This window comes from Penicillium bovifimosum, assembly GCF_028826915.1.
Source record: "Penicillium bovifimosum strain IBT 22155 chromosome Unknown utg000002l_segment0_segment0, whole genome shotgun sequence".
Lineage (NCBI taxonomy): Eukaryota > Fungi > Ascomycota > Eurotiomycetes > Eurotiales > Aspergillaceae > Penicillium > Penicillium bovifimosum.
In genome coordinates this window covers 3,569,873-3,585,998 of record NW_026622711.1, presented here as the reverse complement: position 1 = coordinate 3,585,998, position 16,126 = coordinate 3,569,873, and the positions used below count along the sequence as shown (strand labels likewise).

Below are 16,126 nucleotides of genomic sequence, written 5' to 3'. Positions count from 1 at the left end.
CCCGTTCCCATGTGGCCCAATGGGCAGCCCCGGCCCCGGGCACGGGCTGAGCCACATAGGCCCACCAGCCCCAACCTAGCGTTACCTAGGCGCCAATCAACTCCGTCATCGTCGGCACACTGGGAGTTCTCCAGATCTAATGGGATCTCAATTTAACCTCATTTTATGAAATCCGCAATGAAAGCAATAATGCGATGAAGGATGAAGTCTGCTTGAATCATCTGTGCGTAACGCCATTTTCCATTGCTCAGACGCCAACCCATGAGATTCCACTTGAGTAAAACTTCGACATTCTAATGTTCAAGAAAGAAAAATCCATAATACAGCATAGTTGGATGGAGTTGTTATCATATTCAGTGGAGTCATTTGGATTACATATTGGTATTTTTTCTTGCGGCTTCGCTCGAGTCGATAGTCAATGATCTTGCCGCCGATTAGGATGTGGTTGACGGAGGATGATCCATCGTATTGGAGCTCAAGGAAGAGGCCGGCCTTCGAGGCGGTGGGTGTGGCAACGGATTGGGTCGTTGTCAAGGTGTCGAAAATAAAGGCGGCATAGGAGATTTTAGAGGAAAGCGGGGTGGATGAAAATGACAAAGAGGACAGCAAATGTGAACGGAGGGTCGTTTCCCCAGATCCGCTCTCGCCACTACCAACAAAGATCAGTTATGGTCTTGACACCAAGGTGAATCGACTTACAGGAGCGCAACCGCTTGATTTTCAGCACGGGCACCCAAGCGGGTGAATGCCTACTCGTCATCGCTCATGCGAGTATCCTCATCGGCCACCTTATCCGTCTCCTCGTTCTCCACTTGCTCCTCTTCCTGAAGGACAGGCTCAGGGGGCATATTGCTTGCAAACTTGGGATCAACGCGTAGACGTGTCAAAGCACGCTTGTAGACTTCGGCCTCGTTGGGATCACGCATCACAATCTGCATCTGATCAATCCTTTCCTCAGACTCTTCCTGTTGGGTCGCAGTAGGAGCGAGGCCAGCCTGAGCAATGGTGCGGGCGCGCTCTGGCTTGAGACGGGCCTTGCCTGAGATAGGATAGTAGTAAGCCGCCAACTGCCTGGTGTCGTCGCCCTTGGGTTCGAAAAGTGTCAATGCGATGTCTTTTTGCTCAGTGTTGAATACCTGAGCACTGGTAGCGTAAGTGCGGATTCGATCGTAGCGGTGGAATTTGTTGCCATCGGGGCCCTCGTTGGCGTACAAGTCTTCGCTGTCGCGGTTTGCGCTCGCCAGGTTCATGCTTGTATCAATGTTCTTGACGGACTGGTGCTTCTCCGGTAGGAACAGTTGGTAATCATAAGGAACCGGGCCCGGGTGAGGGTAGAGAGCAGGGTTTTTATTGTGAAGATCGACTTTGGCCGAATGCTCCAGACAAACGCGCTGTTCAGGCGCGACTGGTGTCAGAATACCGACATCCATTCGCTTGTCTCGCTTGCCCCCAACGGCCGGCAAAGGCGCCTTATCGAACTTGAATTGAAGATAACCACCTGGGTCTGGGAAGCCTTCGAGATCGGGCATGATAGGGAAGAAACCGACTGGCTTCAACTTCGGGTTTTCAGGGTGAACAGGATTGGCCCAGGCGTCAAGTTCTGCCTTTGTCGCGGGAAGACCTCGAATGTGACTATCTGTGTCTTCTCCAGCGTGCTTGCTTTGCGGGTAGGCGATATCGAATCCTTTTTGGATGAACTTCTTAACATGCTTCGGGTCATCCACGTGGGGCTTTCCTTTCTTCGGGGTGCGTGTTTGTGTTTTGATGGGTGCGGCGCGGGATCCATCTCCAGCACTGCGGTCGACACCAATGTGCTGTGTACGACGGAGGAAGCTGACATTGGTGTTCCTGGGGGCAGGGTTGCGGAGTTGGTCGATAGTCAAGAGAAGGGGAAGATCAGCGGGGTCCAAGGGCTGCGGGTTTTCAGGAGCCATGATAGCTAGCCTTCTCGTTAGTCGCGGGCATGCATGTGAAGCGAAATCAGCATAGACGTACCACTCTCGTCGCCCAAATGTAATCCCGGAATACCGACAAGGTCAATTGGCATTCCACCTTCAGCGTCGACATCAATGTTGGGCTCTTCTCGACGAGCCAAGTTTGATGCAAATCCGGGAGTGAGAAAGCGGCTCAAGCCCTCGTGTGGGATGTCGAGGAATTTGGGGGGCATGTCCGGGGGAGGGAGGTCATTGCGATAGCGGAGAGACGCGATGTAGTCTTGGTGAAAGCCACCAGCCGTATCCTTGGATTTTGAAGACATCTTTCGTCGCTGTGATTTGTGTTTGCGACTCTTAGAAGACTAAACTATAGTATGCGCATCAGCATCTCGGCCCGCCTCTGGGCGGTATGGGATCAAAGCTCACTGAAACGATATAGAACACTGTCGCTCGAGTTCAAACGGATGGAAGGATATGTGGAGAGGACGTAGGAGAACAGACAGGGACGGTGGCGCAATTCTAGAGTATGCAGTCAGTATGGGAGCTCAATTAGGAATGGAAGGGAAATGATCGCAACCCTACCCAGGTGACGCCCAAAAGCTTGCAGCAAAGTCGGAATGCGGCTAAGAAGAGTGATGTCCCTGGTTTGGGGATCGTAATATTCAGGTGGATCCCAAGCGCGCGACAGTTGGCATGAGATCGCTTGCAAAAGCTTCCATACAAGCTGGATGCCATATTCGAGCAAGCCGCCAAGCATTTTGCCCAAACTCACCGCCTATCGATGAAGTGCGTGGTAATCGAGCAAGCCTTCGCGTGGATGTTGGTATATACGTCACGTGGGCGATGGTTGGCAACCGGGGCCGTGGCCTTTATATTCCAATATGCGTGCATCTACTAATGGACCAATATCGAAACGTTTCCTAATTCTTATTGGCCTGAGCGTTAGCAAAGCGAAGCAACCCGTGTCATGATGTAGATCTTGACACAAATCAGATCCCGGGCTTCTATCTCTCTTTCGATTTCTTCTTTCACCTTCTACCCCGTACACATCAAAATTTTCTTTCCTCGCTCATAAATTGGACGGTCGAAGTCAAATGATACCCATCTCACTCGGAAGCAGAGGTAGTTCTTCGTACCTCATGGAGTGTAAGTCTCCCGGTGATAGAAAGGCCGCCCACCCCCCGTCGGGGAGAGAACAGGCCTCACCTACCTTAGAGGTCTATCACCGGGAGACTTCGCCACCCTACTAAGGGTGACGGAGTTCTACACGAAGACCTGCCCAAGGTAGTTAATCAGGCAAGCGTTTTACACCCCCCCCAAAAAAGAAAGAAAAAAAACAGAGCGCGCCTGCGCCGAGACACGAGACACTCTCAAAGGGATGGAAACCAGCCCGCCGACACAACTCCACGAGAAGCCCACAGGTCGGGGCGAGGAACGTGGGAGACCGCTTCACAGTACGGGTTGCTTTCTGAGGAAAGTCTCAGCTTAGCACGTCTGCATGCCCCATGGGAGGCCTAAGGCAGCCGGGTTCTGACCCGGCGGTCGCCGGACGTTAAAAATCGCAACAACAACAACAACAACAACAACATGACCTCGGTAACGGTACTGCTGTCTACGTATCTGGCGGATCGGCTCAATTTATCCCCAGCAGCACAGCAGGCCTTTGCGGACCATTGGGGTGTCTACGTCAAAGCCGTTGATCCCAAGCCGAGTGCGGTACCCCCAAGCCGACCAGACCGACCCGTCAAGCAGCGTGGGCCTGCGCACCTTTTTGTGACATTCTCCGCAGCAGATCGGCATTGGGATCAATGTTCTATTAACCTGTTGGAGCCTGACTAGTATCGTAATGGCTATGCAGCAGATCGAGGAGATTCTGATCTACGCGTCCACTGTATCGAGGTCCCGCAGATACGTGGACAGCAGTACCGCTACCGAGGTCATGTTGTGCACTTCTTGTGCTGAGGAAACTCAATAACGTGGACGCGTGAGATCAGAATCTCCTCGATCTGCGTAAGCTCGGGCAGGTGTGAGGGTACCTGGTCCGGTTGCATCTCATTCCCTTTACCATACAACCATACTGATTGGTCCTTGTCTTTTTGTTCAGCGGCGCCGACAGACGGTATCCTTAAGCCCCATCTCGAACCACCGCTCCTGGCAACGGGAACAGGTCTCCATCTTGTACTGTTGCAGCCGGGAATAAGAAAGATTGGATCAGCTCCCACTCCTGACTGCTAACGGCTGCGTTGTGCGAGGGCATAGAATGGGAGACTGCGGTCGATTCTGCGAGTGGCGTAGGTTCCGGGATTGATGTCGGAGGCGCAGCGGAAGGCCTCGATCTGGACTGGCGAACGCGGGCTTGCGATCGTGCCGAGGAAGGCCTTGATGTGGACTGGCGAAGGCGGGCTTTTGATTGTGCTGAGAAAAGTCGACAGCCTTCGCACGTCTTCGTTTCTTTGTTCCCACGGACGGATCAAAACTGTGTCCAGGGTGTGGGAAGGTGGGAGAAGGTAGGGTACGTTCGAGTAACCTAAGATGCGCTGAGGAGAAGGTTTTACTCGAATGTATTCTATTCTCGTACCTTCCCACACAGGGGACGGAAGTGATTGCACTGAGAGCATCTTTTAGTAGACATTATGAGCAAGGAAAGATAGAAGTGATGCGTGGAGGTAGAGTATGGAAAGATAGACGGGAAGGGAGCAACGTATGGGACACGACAGTCAGGCGTGAAGCACTATGAAATTCAGGACCTACAACCCGCAACTCCCTATTACAGCTTGCTTCGCTAACGCTCAGCAACTATGGACAATCCCCTCGTGTTGAAAAGCAGGTCATTGGATTAGGAAGGATATTAAAGCTAATTTAGCTACCTCTCATATCGACATCGACCGCAAAAAGCAAGTTAAGCGACTCCGACGCCGCATTCTCAAAACCAGGTCCTTGGGTTAGGAAGAATATTGAGATATCCCCCATACCGACCGAAAAAAGCAAGTTAAGCAACTCCCCACGCCGCATTCTCATAGTCGTAAAGGAACATCCCAGATCAAGGTAGTCATAAAGGGATATCTCAGAGCGAGGTAGTCATAAAGATGAAGGAATATCCCAGAGCAAGCTAGTCATAAAGATAAAGAATATCCCAGAGCATCGGATGCTTAATAGGCCCACATGCATTTGTATGCCAGCAGCCGGGAGCCAAGCCGGTCATACTCCACCCTGCCAATCCAACTATCATTTGTGCTGCTAAGCTTGCCGAAAATGCTAGCTCCCTTCCACACAACGACCTGGGGATCAAGGTCTCGGGGAGGTGTCCCGATCATGATCTCTTTGGCGTAGTTGGGGCGAAGTGACTGCAGTCGTTCTTCCAGGTAGAGGTGGAGGCCGGAGGTCAGACTGCCACCGCCGACGACCATGATACCACCGATAAAATCGCGCATCTTCTTCTCGTCGGAGCGAGCTGCGTGAGCAATAGAGGTGAGGATGGCGTTGTCCAGGCCAAAGATAGGCATGATATCGTCCCTCTCTTCCACGGGGAGAGGGCGAGGGGCCTGTGTGGCAGCAGCCACGGCAGCAGACGCGGTTGTTCCGCCAGCTTGGGGAGTCCCGGTGTTCTCAGGCACTGGAGAGCCTGTGACAGAAGAGCGAGGAGTGCCGTCAAGATCCTGGACTTTGCTTAGAGCATTGGGATGCTGGGAACGGCTAGGTGTGGCTTGGCCACCAGTCGCCACGAGAGACTCGGCATTCGCCTTGGCCTGGGATGGAAGGGGAGGGGCAATAGCGGTCAATATCTCCGACTGCGCTGTGGAAGTGGGATCATTAGACAGTCCATCATAGATGTCGACTGATCGCTCGATCAAGGTCCGTCTGCCCTTGATTTTTTCGGAGTTGTCGAAGATAGAAGGCTCAAAGACACTCAGCGGTGCCAGAATAACTTCATCGAAAGCCTTGAAGGTGTACTTGCGAGTGTCTTGACCTGCTACACGAAGATGGAAGTCAAAGACTTGGGGAGACACGCTGGCTTCGTTCATGGTGCAGATGCTCTTCTTGAGCTCTTCGGCTAGGAGGAAGTCATGTCTGCGCCTGAGATTGATATCTGCATAGGGGAAATGATCGTGCAGCATCATCTTGATGAATGTTTCGGTCACATCTTGACCACCGAACTTCAGGTTCACCCTCGAGTTCTCAACGCACATTCCCTCTTCCACACAGCAGATCGAAGTCTTCTGTGCGCCAATATCGACGACACAGGCCGAGGTGAAACCGGCACCATAGGTAGCTGCCAAACTCTCCTGCATGAAACACACCCGTGCGAATGAAAACTCCCGCATCAACATTTCCAGAACGTGACTGACATAGGTCTTGTCGTAAAGATCTGGGATGACGAACACGCACGAATACTGGGTCCAGTCCTTCTTGCTGGTCAAGTGTAGTTGGTTCTTGATCGCGTCTTCCACGATCAAAGAGATGTCCAGGAAGAGCAACATCTTGCTTGTGTAGTCCTTTTCGTTGCACCAGCCATTCCGGATTGGCCAATACAGCTTGTATCGTGGCTTCGAGGAATCCGGGACTCGGAGGGCCGGTTGCCCGACAATGTACTCGGGTGGAGGGCTAGAGAGCTCGGTCCATTCGGCGCGCATTGGATCGTTGTGCTCGGAAATGATCTCTGGCGCGGTTCTGCGATTGTAGTTCACCACCATTTCCTTCGAGTTCGGAAGCATCCTGCGCTTGTTTTGTCGCATGTGCACCTTCAAATCCGCAGACATCCGATTGAAATGAGACGACCACTGCCAGGAAAAATCAGTACAAAGCCAAGACTGAATAGCAGCAGGCATACATACCTCAGGTCCAAAGGCCTTCTCGGGCTCCAGTTCAGAGCCATCATCATTCTTGAACCTTTTGGGCTTAGGTTCCTTATGTTCTTCAGACTCATTGGTGGCTGATTTCCTCGCAATCACCATCGGCACGGTCTTTGGCAGTGCATCACTGGCAAGTCCAATACGGAGGTTTTGGCTGCCCATATGAATGACAATCACCTTAGAACCCGCCATCTCGGCCGGGGTCTCCTCCGCATCCTCCATGGTAGCGTCGGCATCGGCATCGGCATCGCCTTCTGTAGTATCAACCTTGGGCATGGCCAAAGCACGGTCGTGATCCTTCGCTTTCTTGGTCATCTTGGTCCTCGCTTCCTCGTTTTGGAGTCGCCAGGCGAGCAGTTGATCGTCTCGCTTCAGGTAGTCGCTAAATAGTCGAGAGGTCAGCCATGTCGCATGACCAGATGTCTCAGGACCAGAAAGTGGGCAAAAAAAACGTGATATCGCGTGACAAGCATATATACGTACGTGTAGTAGTTCTTCTGGTTGATCGCTGGGACCTGTGGCCAGCTGGTTAATGCCATGTTGTTGTCCGTCCTTTCCAGACCTATCTCAATCATCAGAATCTCTCCGCTTGATGGCTGTCATGACCTCGACTGGACTATCTTACCCTCATCCCGCAGGGCCTTGCCCGACTTCTTTCCAACCATGATGGTATGTTCCTGGTCAGCTCGCTTTGATTGAGATCAATCGCCGCAAATCTAGAGATTGCGCCGGAGGTGAGTGAAGTAACCGAGGGGCACTTGAGATCGTGAGATGCAGTGAAACGGATTACATGAGAAGGAAGCTAAAAGTCAACTAGCGCCGAGATCAGAGCTGAAGGGACAATGGGGTGGTGCGATTGATCTGAATGAGCTCCAATCCCGCCGGCGACGGATTGACGGATTGACCGCCCACACCGCACAGGCCCGGCCAACACGCGGTTGCCACCAGCAACTCTTCCCTTTCATCTACTTTACTGTGTATTCATTCTATCGTACGCACTGAGCGTTTGTCTCATTCAAATCCACCGGACCCTTACGATTTACGGACCTCTTACTCAATTCATCACACTCGGCCCCGTAGTCGCAACTCGCAAGGCAACGGTCACTGAAGCAACCACAACGCGCCGACTAATCAAATCACACACGTCATGGGAGGCTCACTATCGCGCATTTGGTCCTTGCTGTGGTCCAAGAAGGAGATTCGCATCCTGATTCTCGGACTTGTATGTGATGTCCCACGCAGTTCCGTGGCGCGGGGAAGCCTGTTCTCATCGGGATGATATGGACACTAATTGTATTCCCTCGGGGCATTCAGGATAATGCTGGAAAGACTACTCTGCTGTACAGGCTCAAGGTAAGATACGAAAGCTTTGAGTCATTTTACCCTGGGGCAGTTTAAATGTGTTTGATATTCGAGGAGCTGACACTTTGCGCCCACAGATCGGCGAGGTCGTCACCACTATACCTACAATCGGTTTCAATGTCGAATCGGTCACATACAAGAATCTGAATCTCAACGTCTGGGTATGTGTCGTCTATCTAAGCGCTCAGCTGAAGCCATCATTGACATCCCTGGATTCTAGGATCTCGGTGGCCAAACGTCTATTCGCCCGTACTGGCGATGCTACTATGCTAATACCGCTGCCGTGGTATTTGTAATCGACTCGACGGATATTGAGCGGCTCGGAACCGCAGCAGATGAGCTCGCAGCCATGTTGAATGAGGAGGAACTTCAAGATGCGGCACTTTTGGTGTTTGCCAACAAACAAGATCAGCCGGGTGCCAAGGGCGCAGGCGAGATTTCAGAAGCTTTGAAGTTGGGAGAGCTTCGGGACCGAAACTGGAGTATCGTCGCTTGCTCCGCCATTGATGGCAAAGGAATTAATGAGGGAATGGATTGGCTGGTGGTTCGTTTTCCCAATTCCATTTGACTCCTTAAACTGACTCTCCGCAGCAAACGATCCAATCGGAGAATGCATGATTTTCTGGCGTTTGAGTGTCGGACTTAGATTTCACCATTGATACCTTGGTGCTCGAGCTTCCTCGCTGGACTCGAGGGCCTTCTGCATTCCTACCGCTTCTTTCCTTCGACTCTGCTGCAGAGTCCCTTGTCTTATATCCTTCTTGATTTCCTCGGTTTCAATCCTACGGCTTGCAAATAATTGTTAATTAGATTGTTGACGCTGAACACAGTAAAATACAAGCGTCAGCTACATTCCACTCGAGTATATCAGAGACCCGTATTGGTTCCTCCTCCATCTTGTCTGCCTTGCCTATAAGATTCTTTCATCACCTTGGCATCTGCTGCACCTGATTCCTGCTTATCGTTGCCTACTCCCTCACCCCCGCATCTGCGATACCATAAGTACCGCCTATCGGATTAGCTGTGAACTACCGATTATTCAGACATGTGTACTTAATTAGAAGTCTTTCTTCCACATAATCCCTTTCTCTTCAAAGGACTCAACGAGCAAGATGGCGGTACCTCGGATTCAAATCGCCGCCGTTATCGAACCTACTAAGACAGATGCCTCCGCAAAGGTGGGGATCAGGAGCAATCGTCCAGTACCACTTCCAGGAAAAGGCGAAATCCTCGTCCAGCTCGAATATTCTGGAGTGTGTCACTCGGACATTCACAGTATCCGCGGTGATACACCTATGTTGACTGATGTGGCCGGTCATGAAGGCATTGGCAAAGTAGTGGCAGGTAAGCACCACCTCCGTTGAAACTGGGTCACACATCATACTAAGATAACCTGTCGTCGCTCTTAGTCGGACTGGGGGTTGATGAAATTCAATGGATGGGAACGTGTGTCGGTATCAGGTTGGTTCTTCCTGGGTAAAGTCACTGTTCGATTGAAATCACATTGACCTGGATCAATTCGCACTAGGTGGCTGTATAGCTCCTGTGGCCAGTGTGAGATTTGCGAAATCAATCATACTGCGTGCCCATATCAGAAGAACGCTGGTGCAGTCAGTTGTGCAGTTCAACATGCAGATGTTATGTTTTCCGTTACTGACTACATTTTATATGTGCAGAATGTACCTGGGACCTTCCAACGTAAGTCTTACCGTCTCTCTCTTAGCATCATTCACATGAACTAGCTCTAACGTCGTGGCTCAGAGTATATTGTCAGTCCAGCACAACATGTAACGAAGATTCCGGAGCAGCTTTCACCGGACAGTGCTGCGCCTCTTCTTTGTGGTATCTATCTGCCGGGTTGCATTGCTCATATCACTGCTAATACTTCCATTCTAGCTGGCATTGCGATGTATTCTTCTATCATGAAGACCAAGACTCGTCCGGGAGACTACCTCGCTATTCTTGGCGCCGGCGGTGGCCTTGGTCATATGTATAGTCCCAATTCAGACCCGAGCAATGGAAGGCTTGTATTCTGACAAAAGGAACATTGCAGGGGAATCCAAATCGCCGCGAAGAAAGGCCTCAAAGTCATTGCGATAGACAGGTACGAGATACCCCGGCTTGAGACCGTCTGTCTGTATCTTGTCCTTGAACTGACATATTGATACTAAAGTGGTGAGAAGAAGAAGCAACTCTGTCTTTCTCTTGGTGCCTCGGAGTTTTTAGATTTCCGGGAAGTTGGCATTGTCAAAGAAGTCAAGGCCAAGACAAAGTTCGGTGTTCACGCTGTGATCTGCACTGCTAATGGCGAGCGAGCATACGAGCAAAGTATGCAAATGTTGCGTCCGCTTGGCACACTGGTTTGTGTCGGTATTCCCAGCAGCCCGTTCAAACTGCCAGCCACACCGTTCGATATGATTGTCAAGGGTAGGAACATTACTTTGTGTCCCGTGAGACTGAGAGCAAAACATGAGCTAGTCTGATCATTCATACAGGTCAAACTATTGTCGGGAACTCTGCGGGGACAGCTGCTGAGATGGACGAGCTTCTGGCGATGGCAGTAGCTGGAGATGTCAAGGCGCACATTGACGTCTACCAGCTGGATGATATCAATGAGGTATTGGACCGCCTGGAGCGCTCGGAGATCGACGGCCGTGTGGTTTTGAGGATCCCCCAGTAGGATTGTTAGCAGCTAGCTCAATGTTTACAACCACGGAGCTCGATTTGGTGAGACTACTAGTCGCAGACTAGAGTGTCCAAACTTTAACTACCTAGGTTAGAATGTTTGTATTTCCTGCCTCAGCCTACCTGCCTGCATAGGTCGTAAGTCATTTCCTTTGTCTTCTACACAGTAAAAGAGCGTTGCTGAGAGGATTCCGAAATCCGAATGATGTGCATGTGCATACTACCAGTGATACCGCCTTACAACATTCTGCTGACTCTATCTCCACCGCCCGGATTCTGCAGGCAAAGAACCCGAATCCGCCCTTGCGAACCGCCGCGAGAACGTCGGATCGAGCTCAATTGAAATTGTGAGTGCCCCTAGCATGCCCAGTGGCCTCCATGTGCCGTTATAACTGGTCAATTGGAATGCCCACAACCTGGATCTCCGCCAGCTATTGGGTGCTAGTCCCATTCCACCTTCAGTCGCAAGAATTAACCGCTATAGGTTCGGGCGTTGCTTCGCCGACAAAGACAATAAGTTCCGCACGACACTAAAATGGCTACACCGTCTGCACGAATGGCCTGGAGAGCCAGTGCCCGGGCTCGCACCTTCCCTACATACAGTTTGACCCAACGTCCGTCCGCATTGATTTCGAAGCGGGCCGTGCGCTTCCCCGGTGCTTCACGATATGCTTCAGACTCCGCTGCACCAGCGGCTGCCGAGGCAGCCAAGGAGCAGGTGAAGGATGCGACAAAGGAGGCAGCTAAGGAGATCCCTCGCAAAGCGGATCGAGGCTCGAGGAAGCTCCTGTACGGTACCTCGTTGGCCCTGACGCTACTTGTGGGCTATATCTATGGAACGGACACCAGAGCCAGTATCCACAGATACGGAGTGGTCCCCCTCATCCGCCTCCTGTGGCCCGATGCGGAGGACGCGCACCACATTGGTGTAGAGAACCTGAAGATGCTTTACCGATATGGTCTCCACCCGCGCGAGCGTGGCGACCCTGACAGCGATGGTGCCCTGGCAACTGAGGTAACAGCCTTCTCCAAAACTGGACTGAGAATCAATTGCTGACGAGATATCCATCCTCAGGTCTTCGGGTACACTCTTTCAAACCCTATCGGTATCTCCGCCGGTCTGGACAAGCACGCCGACGTCCCCGACGCCCTGTTCGACATCGGCCCCGCCATTGTTGAGGTCGGTGGTACCACTCCCCTGCCACAGGAAGGAAACCCCAAGCCTCGAGTGTTCCGGCTGCCCTCCCAACATGCCATGATCAACCGCTACGGCCTTAACTCCAAGGGTGCCGACCACATGGCAAAGGTGCTGAAGCAGCGTGTATCTGACTTTGCCTACGCGGTCGGGTTCGGCTCGCACGAGGAGTCCGTGCTACGTGTTCTGGACGGCGAAGCTAACGTTCCACCGGGAAGTCTGGTGCCCGGCAAGCTGCTCGCGGTGCAAGTCGCCAAGAACAAGCTCACCCCGGACTCAGACATCGAAGCGATCAAGCGCGATTACGTCTACTGCGTCGATCGCGTCGCGCCATATGCTGATATCCTCGTTGTCAACGTCTCTAGTCCAAACACTCCCGGTCTGCGCGACCTCCAAGCCGCCGCACCTCTCACAGCAATCCTGACTGCAGTCGTCGCCTCGGCGAAGAACATCCAGCGCAAGACCAAGCCCTACGTTATGGTCAAGGTCAGCCCGGACGAGGACTCCGACGAACAGATCTCCGGAATCTGCGAGGCTGTCTGGAACTCCGGCGTCGATGGCGTCATCGTCGGAAACACAACCAACCGTCGACCCGATCCCCTGCCCAAGGGATTCGTCCTCCCCGCCGAGGAACAGAAGACTCTGAAGGAAACCGGCGGCTACTCCGGCCCGCAGTTGTTTGACCGTTCTGTTGCACTCGTCGCCCGCTACCGCGCCTTGCTTGACCAGGGACCGCCGTCGGCTGCGGACTCGGATAAGGCCGATAAGCCCGTCGAAAAAGTGTCTGGGCTTCCTCGGAAGGTTATTTTCGCCTCTGGTGGTATCACGACCGGCCAGGAGGCGCGTGAGGCGCTCAAGGCTGGTGCTTCGGTCGCTATGATGTACACTGGCGTTGTCTACAGTGGTGTTGGCACTGTCACACGAGTCAAGCAGGAGCTGCGGAAAGAGCTGCAGGAGAAATGAGCGGTCTAGACTTCTGTACTGTTCGTTCTTCTAGAGCCGAAAGTTTAAAAAGTAGACTCTGTATATAACGTTGATACGAAATAAGGAATGCATAATCCCATTGTGATATCGGCTGTTTTGACTAGATCTTGTTTCCTTCCCCGGTCTTTTCGCCCGAGAAATACAATTGACTCACAGGAGACAAGCGGTACGGAGAATCACAGCTCTGAGGCTGTGGAACAGCCAATATAGGCAGTACCGGGACCAGAAAAGAGAACATTGCAAAAAGGGGGACCTACTAACAGTCGGTAAGAGTTGACCCCGTAATGCCTCCGATTATTCGATAGAAAGTCAGTCGTATATCAAAATTCAATAGCTCGGATTACTCGATCAGTGCAAACGGGAGGGGAGTCCACCATAAACCCCACACAAAGGGGACGACTAGTACTGTACTGTAGTAATGGCATCGGCAGTGGACCAGGAAAGCCGTCCACATAGCTTCATAGTATCGGAGATCATCCGATCTACGCACGAGCCAGGAGTAGGACCCGGGTTCCATGCAGACTAAAAAAAGCCTTAAAAAAAAGCTTGAAAGTCACCTGAGGTGCAAATCCTGATCAGCTGCGTGACAGGACCGAAGATGGAGAAGGAAAAACCGGGGAAATTGGAACTGGAAGCTCCAGTTCTCCACCGATAGTGGGTTTGCCCGGCCCCAAGGGTTCGGGTTCCCCCAGATAGGCTTCCCGAGAGAAGCTCGGGGGTGGTCATCGGTTGAGATTCCCACCTTTTCTTGTTTTGTCATTTTTTCCATTTTTCTTTTGTGACAGAGTCGGTTGATGTCTAGATGCGCCTGTGTTATTTTTGCCGTTTCTTTCTGTTTAGCTGTGTTATGTACTTTTCCGTATAACGATGACAAGGAAGTGTAATGGTATGAAACACAATACCATATGCACACCTGTACGGGGGCCCACATATATCAGGTATCAAGGCATTGAAGCATTGTATCGTCCATGTTGAAGAGCGCATAGCGTATAGGCATAGAAAAGCCAGTAATAACGCGGCCACATCACACAGCCAGCGTCTCCTCCACCTCCCGGACAACCTTGCGCACCCCCTCGATCTCATGCGCAAAGCGGCCCAAGAACATCCCATCAACGGCCTTTCCAAGCCCACCAGCACCCCAAAGCCCCGGTCCCGCGCTGCCACCGTACAAGACACGAGCAGCACCAGGTCGGGCGCCAATGACCGCCCGGATACCCTCCACAACGGCCGCGACATGATCAACGCCCGCAGGCTTTGGCTGGCCAATGGCCCAGACAGGCTCGTAGGCGAAGATAACGGGTGCGTCGGCAGGAATAGCAGCCAGGACGGCGCGCACAAGCACCGCGCATTCAGAGACAGCCTGGCCGACGGCTTGGGATGCGACGGGGCCTGGGGCGGTTACTTCGCCGACGCAGACGAGTGGGACCATGTGCTGGGCGCAGGTTGCGGCGGCTTTGCGGGCGGTTTGGTCGTCTGTTTCGTTGAAGATGGCGCGGCGCTCGGCGTGGCCGAGCTCGACGATTGAGCAGCCCAGGCTGCGGATGGAGGCGGGTGATACTTCGCCTGTGTAGGCGCCTTGGGGTTCCCAGAAGCAGTCTTGGGCGCCTAGGAGGAAGGGGGATGGGGATGGGGAGATTCCGGTGGTGGTGAGGTGGGATTCGTATTCTTTGAGGATTTGGGCACACGGCCAGATGGTGAGGAAGTCGGGGATTAGAGCTAGGAGGAGCTTGTCTCGGTTTTGGGGGTGGACGATCTCGTTGGTTGGGTTGAGGAGGTCGCGGAGATAGGTGAGTGTGCGGTCTGGGGTGAAGTACATCTTCAAAGAGATGAGAAGGAGCTTCTCTGGGAGGATTGGGTAGGGGGAGGCCATGGCGGTTCTCTGCTGGAGAGTTGTGTGTTGATAGGTGTGTTGATGGGTGTGTTGAATAACTGTTGATGATGGGGTCTTGAAAGTTGAGGGGTTGTCGGGGATTGTGTTAGCGTTCCCGTCTAGTGCGACTCTGAGAGGGGAAAGTCTCGGAATAGTTGCTTCGGATGGACTGGCTCGATGTCTTCGAACTAATTTCCTCGATTATATCGAGCTACTGCGTAATTCCAAGGGACCAAGACGTCAATGCGCATCCCCGTTAGCGGCGTTTTTCGGCCTCGGCCGAAGTCCCCTAGCGTTATGCTCTAAACATGAGAAAGGTACTTTGAAAACATGCCATTGGTACATGAAGTGTCTAGGTAACATTAGAATTCAGTACGGGATATACACAATGGCGGGTCCAAGGGTTGTACTTGTACATGTAGGTATCACTGCGGTTGGGCAAAGGACGAAATGTGAATAGCGTCAGGTACATAAAGAGCAGCAAAAGAGGGGCAATACTTTCAGTTCTGCTGGAATTGGCGTTATCTATCTTGTGCATTTCTATGTTCACATCAAAGTCTAGTATGTGTACGTATGCAAGGGTACATCATAGCCTGTCGATCAAAAGAAAAAGGTGTAAGTTCCAGTTCAATACAAGGAACCGGTTATCGAGAACCACGGAACCAACAATATTGAAGACAGTGGGGTTAAAGCGGGGAGAATCATTGCCTGGCGAGCGCCCGCCCCATGAGGCGATGCACATCAATGCGGGTTAGCGTCGAAGCGATAGGCATAGTATGATAGTATCTTGTACGAAGTAGGTACATATCGTAGCTGTACATGATGTATGTACTCTGTACACTATTTGTAGGGAATCACGTTCACAATGATAAGTCCCTATCATGACTGTAAGACTGTTGACAGAGTTTGTTGATGTTAAGTTATCGACGTCAATTGCATCAAAATTGGCCCTTCCGATTAGTTCCCCCGCCTCTTCCCGTTCTAAGAGAGACTAGACAATATACGAGGTGCCCAGGCCTTAGCCACGGAATTCACCCCTGGCACCGGGAATACAGGTGAAACTCAAGACCGACCCAACCCTTGGCTTTTTAGAGGCACCAGGATTAATGAGGGGGAAATTTAATATGTCTGTGTAACAGCCACACCCGTTGTGCCCTACACCATAGCTGCAATAGACGAACCACTGACATCGATGGCTTGAGTGAGAAAGTGATTTCCGAGAAATAAGCCAGCCCCGGCGAGGTTT

At 52.1% G+C, this 16,126-nt stretch overlaps 7 protein-coding genes across 7 annotated transcripts; 3 read left to right on the top strand and 4 right to left on the bottom strand.

Annotated features, from left to right (window-relative positions):
* Positions 1-749: 749 nt before the first annotated feature.
* N7515_002547 (uncharacterized protein) lies at positions 750-2,257 on the bottom strand (the record flags this gene model as incomplete). Its single annotated transcript, XM_056663291.1, has 2 exons — positions 750-1,939; positions 1,996-2,257. 2 exons carry the CDS (start codon positions 2,255-2,257, stop codon positions 750-752), a joined length of 1,452 nt encoding a protein of 483 aa, XP_056525404.1.
* A 1,908-nt stretch (positions 2,258-4,165) lies between these two features.
* N7515_002546 (uncharacterized protein) lies at positions 4,166-4,552 on the bottom strand (the record flags this gene model as incomplete). The annotated part of the gene is made up of 2 exons (XM_056663290.1): positions 4,166-4,461; positions 4,513-4,552. The coding sequence occupies 2 exons, from the start codon at positions 4,550-4,552 to the stop codon at positions 4,166-4,168; spliced, it is 336 nt and encodes a 111-aa protein (XP_056525403.1).
* A 531-nt stretch (positions 4,553-5,083) lies between these two features.
* N7515_002545 (putative chromatin remodeling complex subunit (Arp8)) lies at positions 5,084-7,449 on the bottom strand (the record flags this gene model as incomplete). The annotated part of the gene is made up of 4 exons (XM_056663289.1): positions 5,084-6,712; positions 6,767-7,166; positions 7,268-7,346; positions 7,410-7,449. The coding sequence occupies 4 exons, from the start codon at positions 7,447-7,449 to the stop codon at positions 5,084-5,086; spliced, it is 2,148 nt and encodes a 715-aa protein (XP_056525402.1).
* A 482-nt stretch (positions 7,450-7,931) lies between these two features.
* Positions 7,932-8,764, top strand: N7515_002544 (ADP-ribosylation factor family protein; the record flags this gene model as incomplete). Its single annotated transcript, XM_056663288.1, has 5 exons — positions 7,932-8,006; positions 8,027-8,137; positions 8,224-8,307; positions 8,367-8,690; positions 8,738-8,764. 5 exons carry the CDS (start codon positions 7,932-7,934, stop codon positions 8,762-8,764), a joined length of 621 nt encoding a protein of 206 aa, XP_056525401.1.
* A 494-nt stretch (positions 8,765-9,258) lies between these two features.
* N7515_002543 (zinc-dependent alcohol dehydrogenase) lies at positions 9,259-10,826 on the top strand (the record flags this gene model as incomplete). Its single annotated transcript, XM_056663287.1, has 9 exons — positions 9,259-9,490; positions 9,556-9,607; positions 9,675-9,756; positions 9,823-9,844; positions 9,908-9,988; positions 10,043-10,136; positions 10,200-10,250; positions 10,320-10,573; positions 10,642-10,826. The coding sequence occupies 9 exons, from the start codon at positions 9,259-9,261 to the stop codon at positions 10,824-10,826; spliced, it is 1,053 nt and encodes a 350-aa protein (XP_056525400.1).
* A 540-nt stretch (positions 10,827-11,366) lies between these two features.
* On the top strand, positions 11,367-12,989 carry N7515_002542 (dihydroorotate dehydrogenase 2; the record flags this gene model as incomplete). The annotated part of the gene is made up of 2 exons (XM_056663286.1): positions 11,367-11,846; positions 11,907-12,989. 2 exons carry the CDS (start codon positions 11,367-11,369, stop codon positions 12,987-12,989), a joined length of 1,563 nt encoding a protein of 520 aa, XP_056525399.1.
* Positions 12,990-14,034: 1,045 nt separating this feature from the next.
* N7515_002541 (triose-phosphate isomerase) lies at positions 14,035-14,880 on the bottom strand (the record flags this gene model as incomplete). The annotated part of the gene is made up of 1 exon (XM_056663285.1): positions 14,035-14,880. The coding sequence occupies one exon, from the start codon at positions 14,878-14,880 to the stop codon at positions 14,035-14,037; it is 846 nt and encodes a 281-aa protein (XP_056525398.1).
* Positions 14,881-16,126: the final 1,246 nt, after the last annotated feature.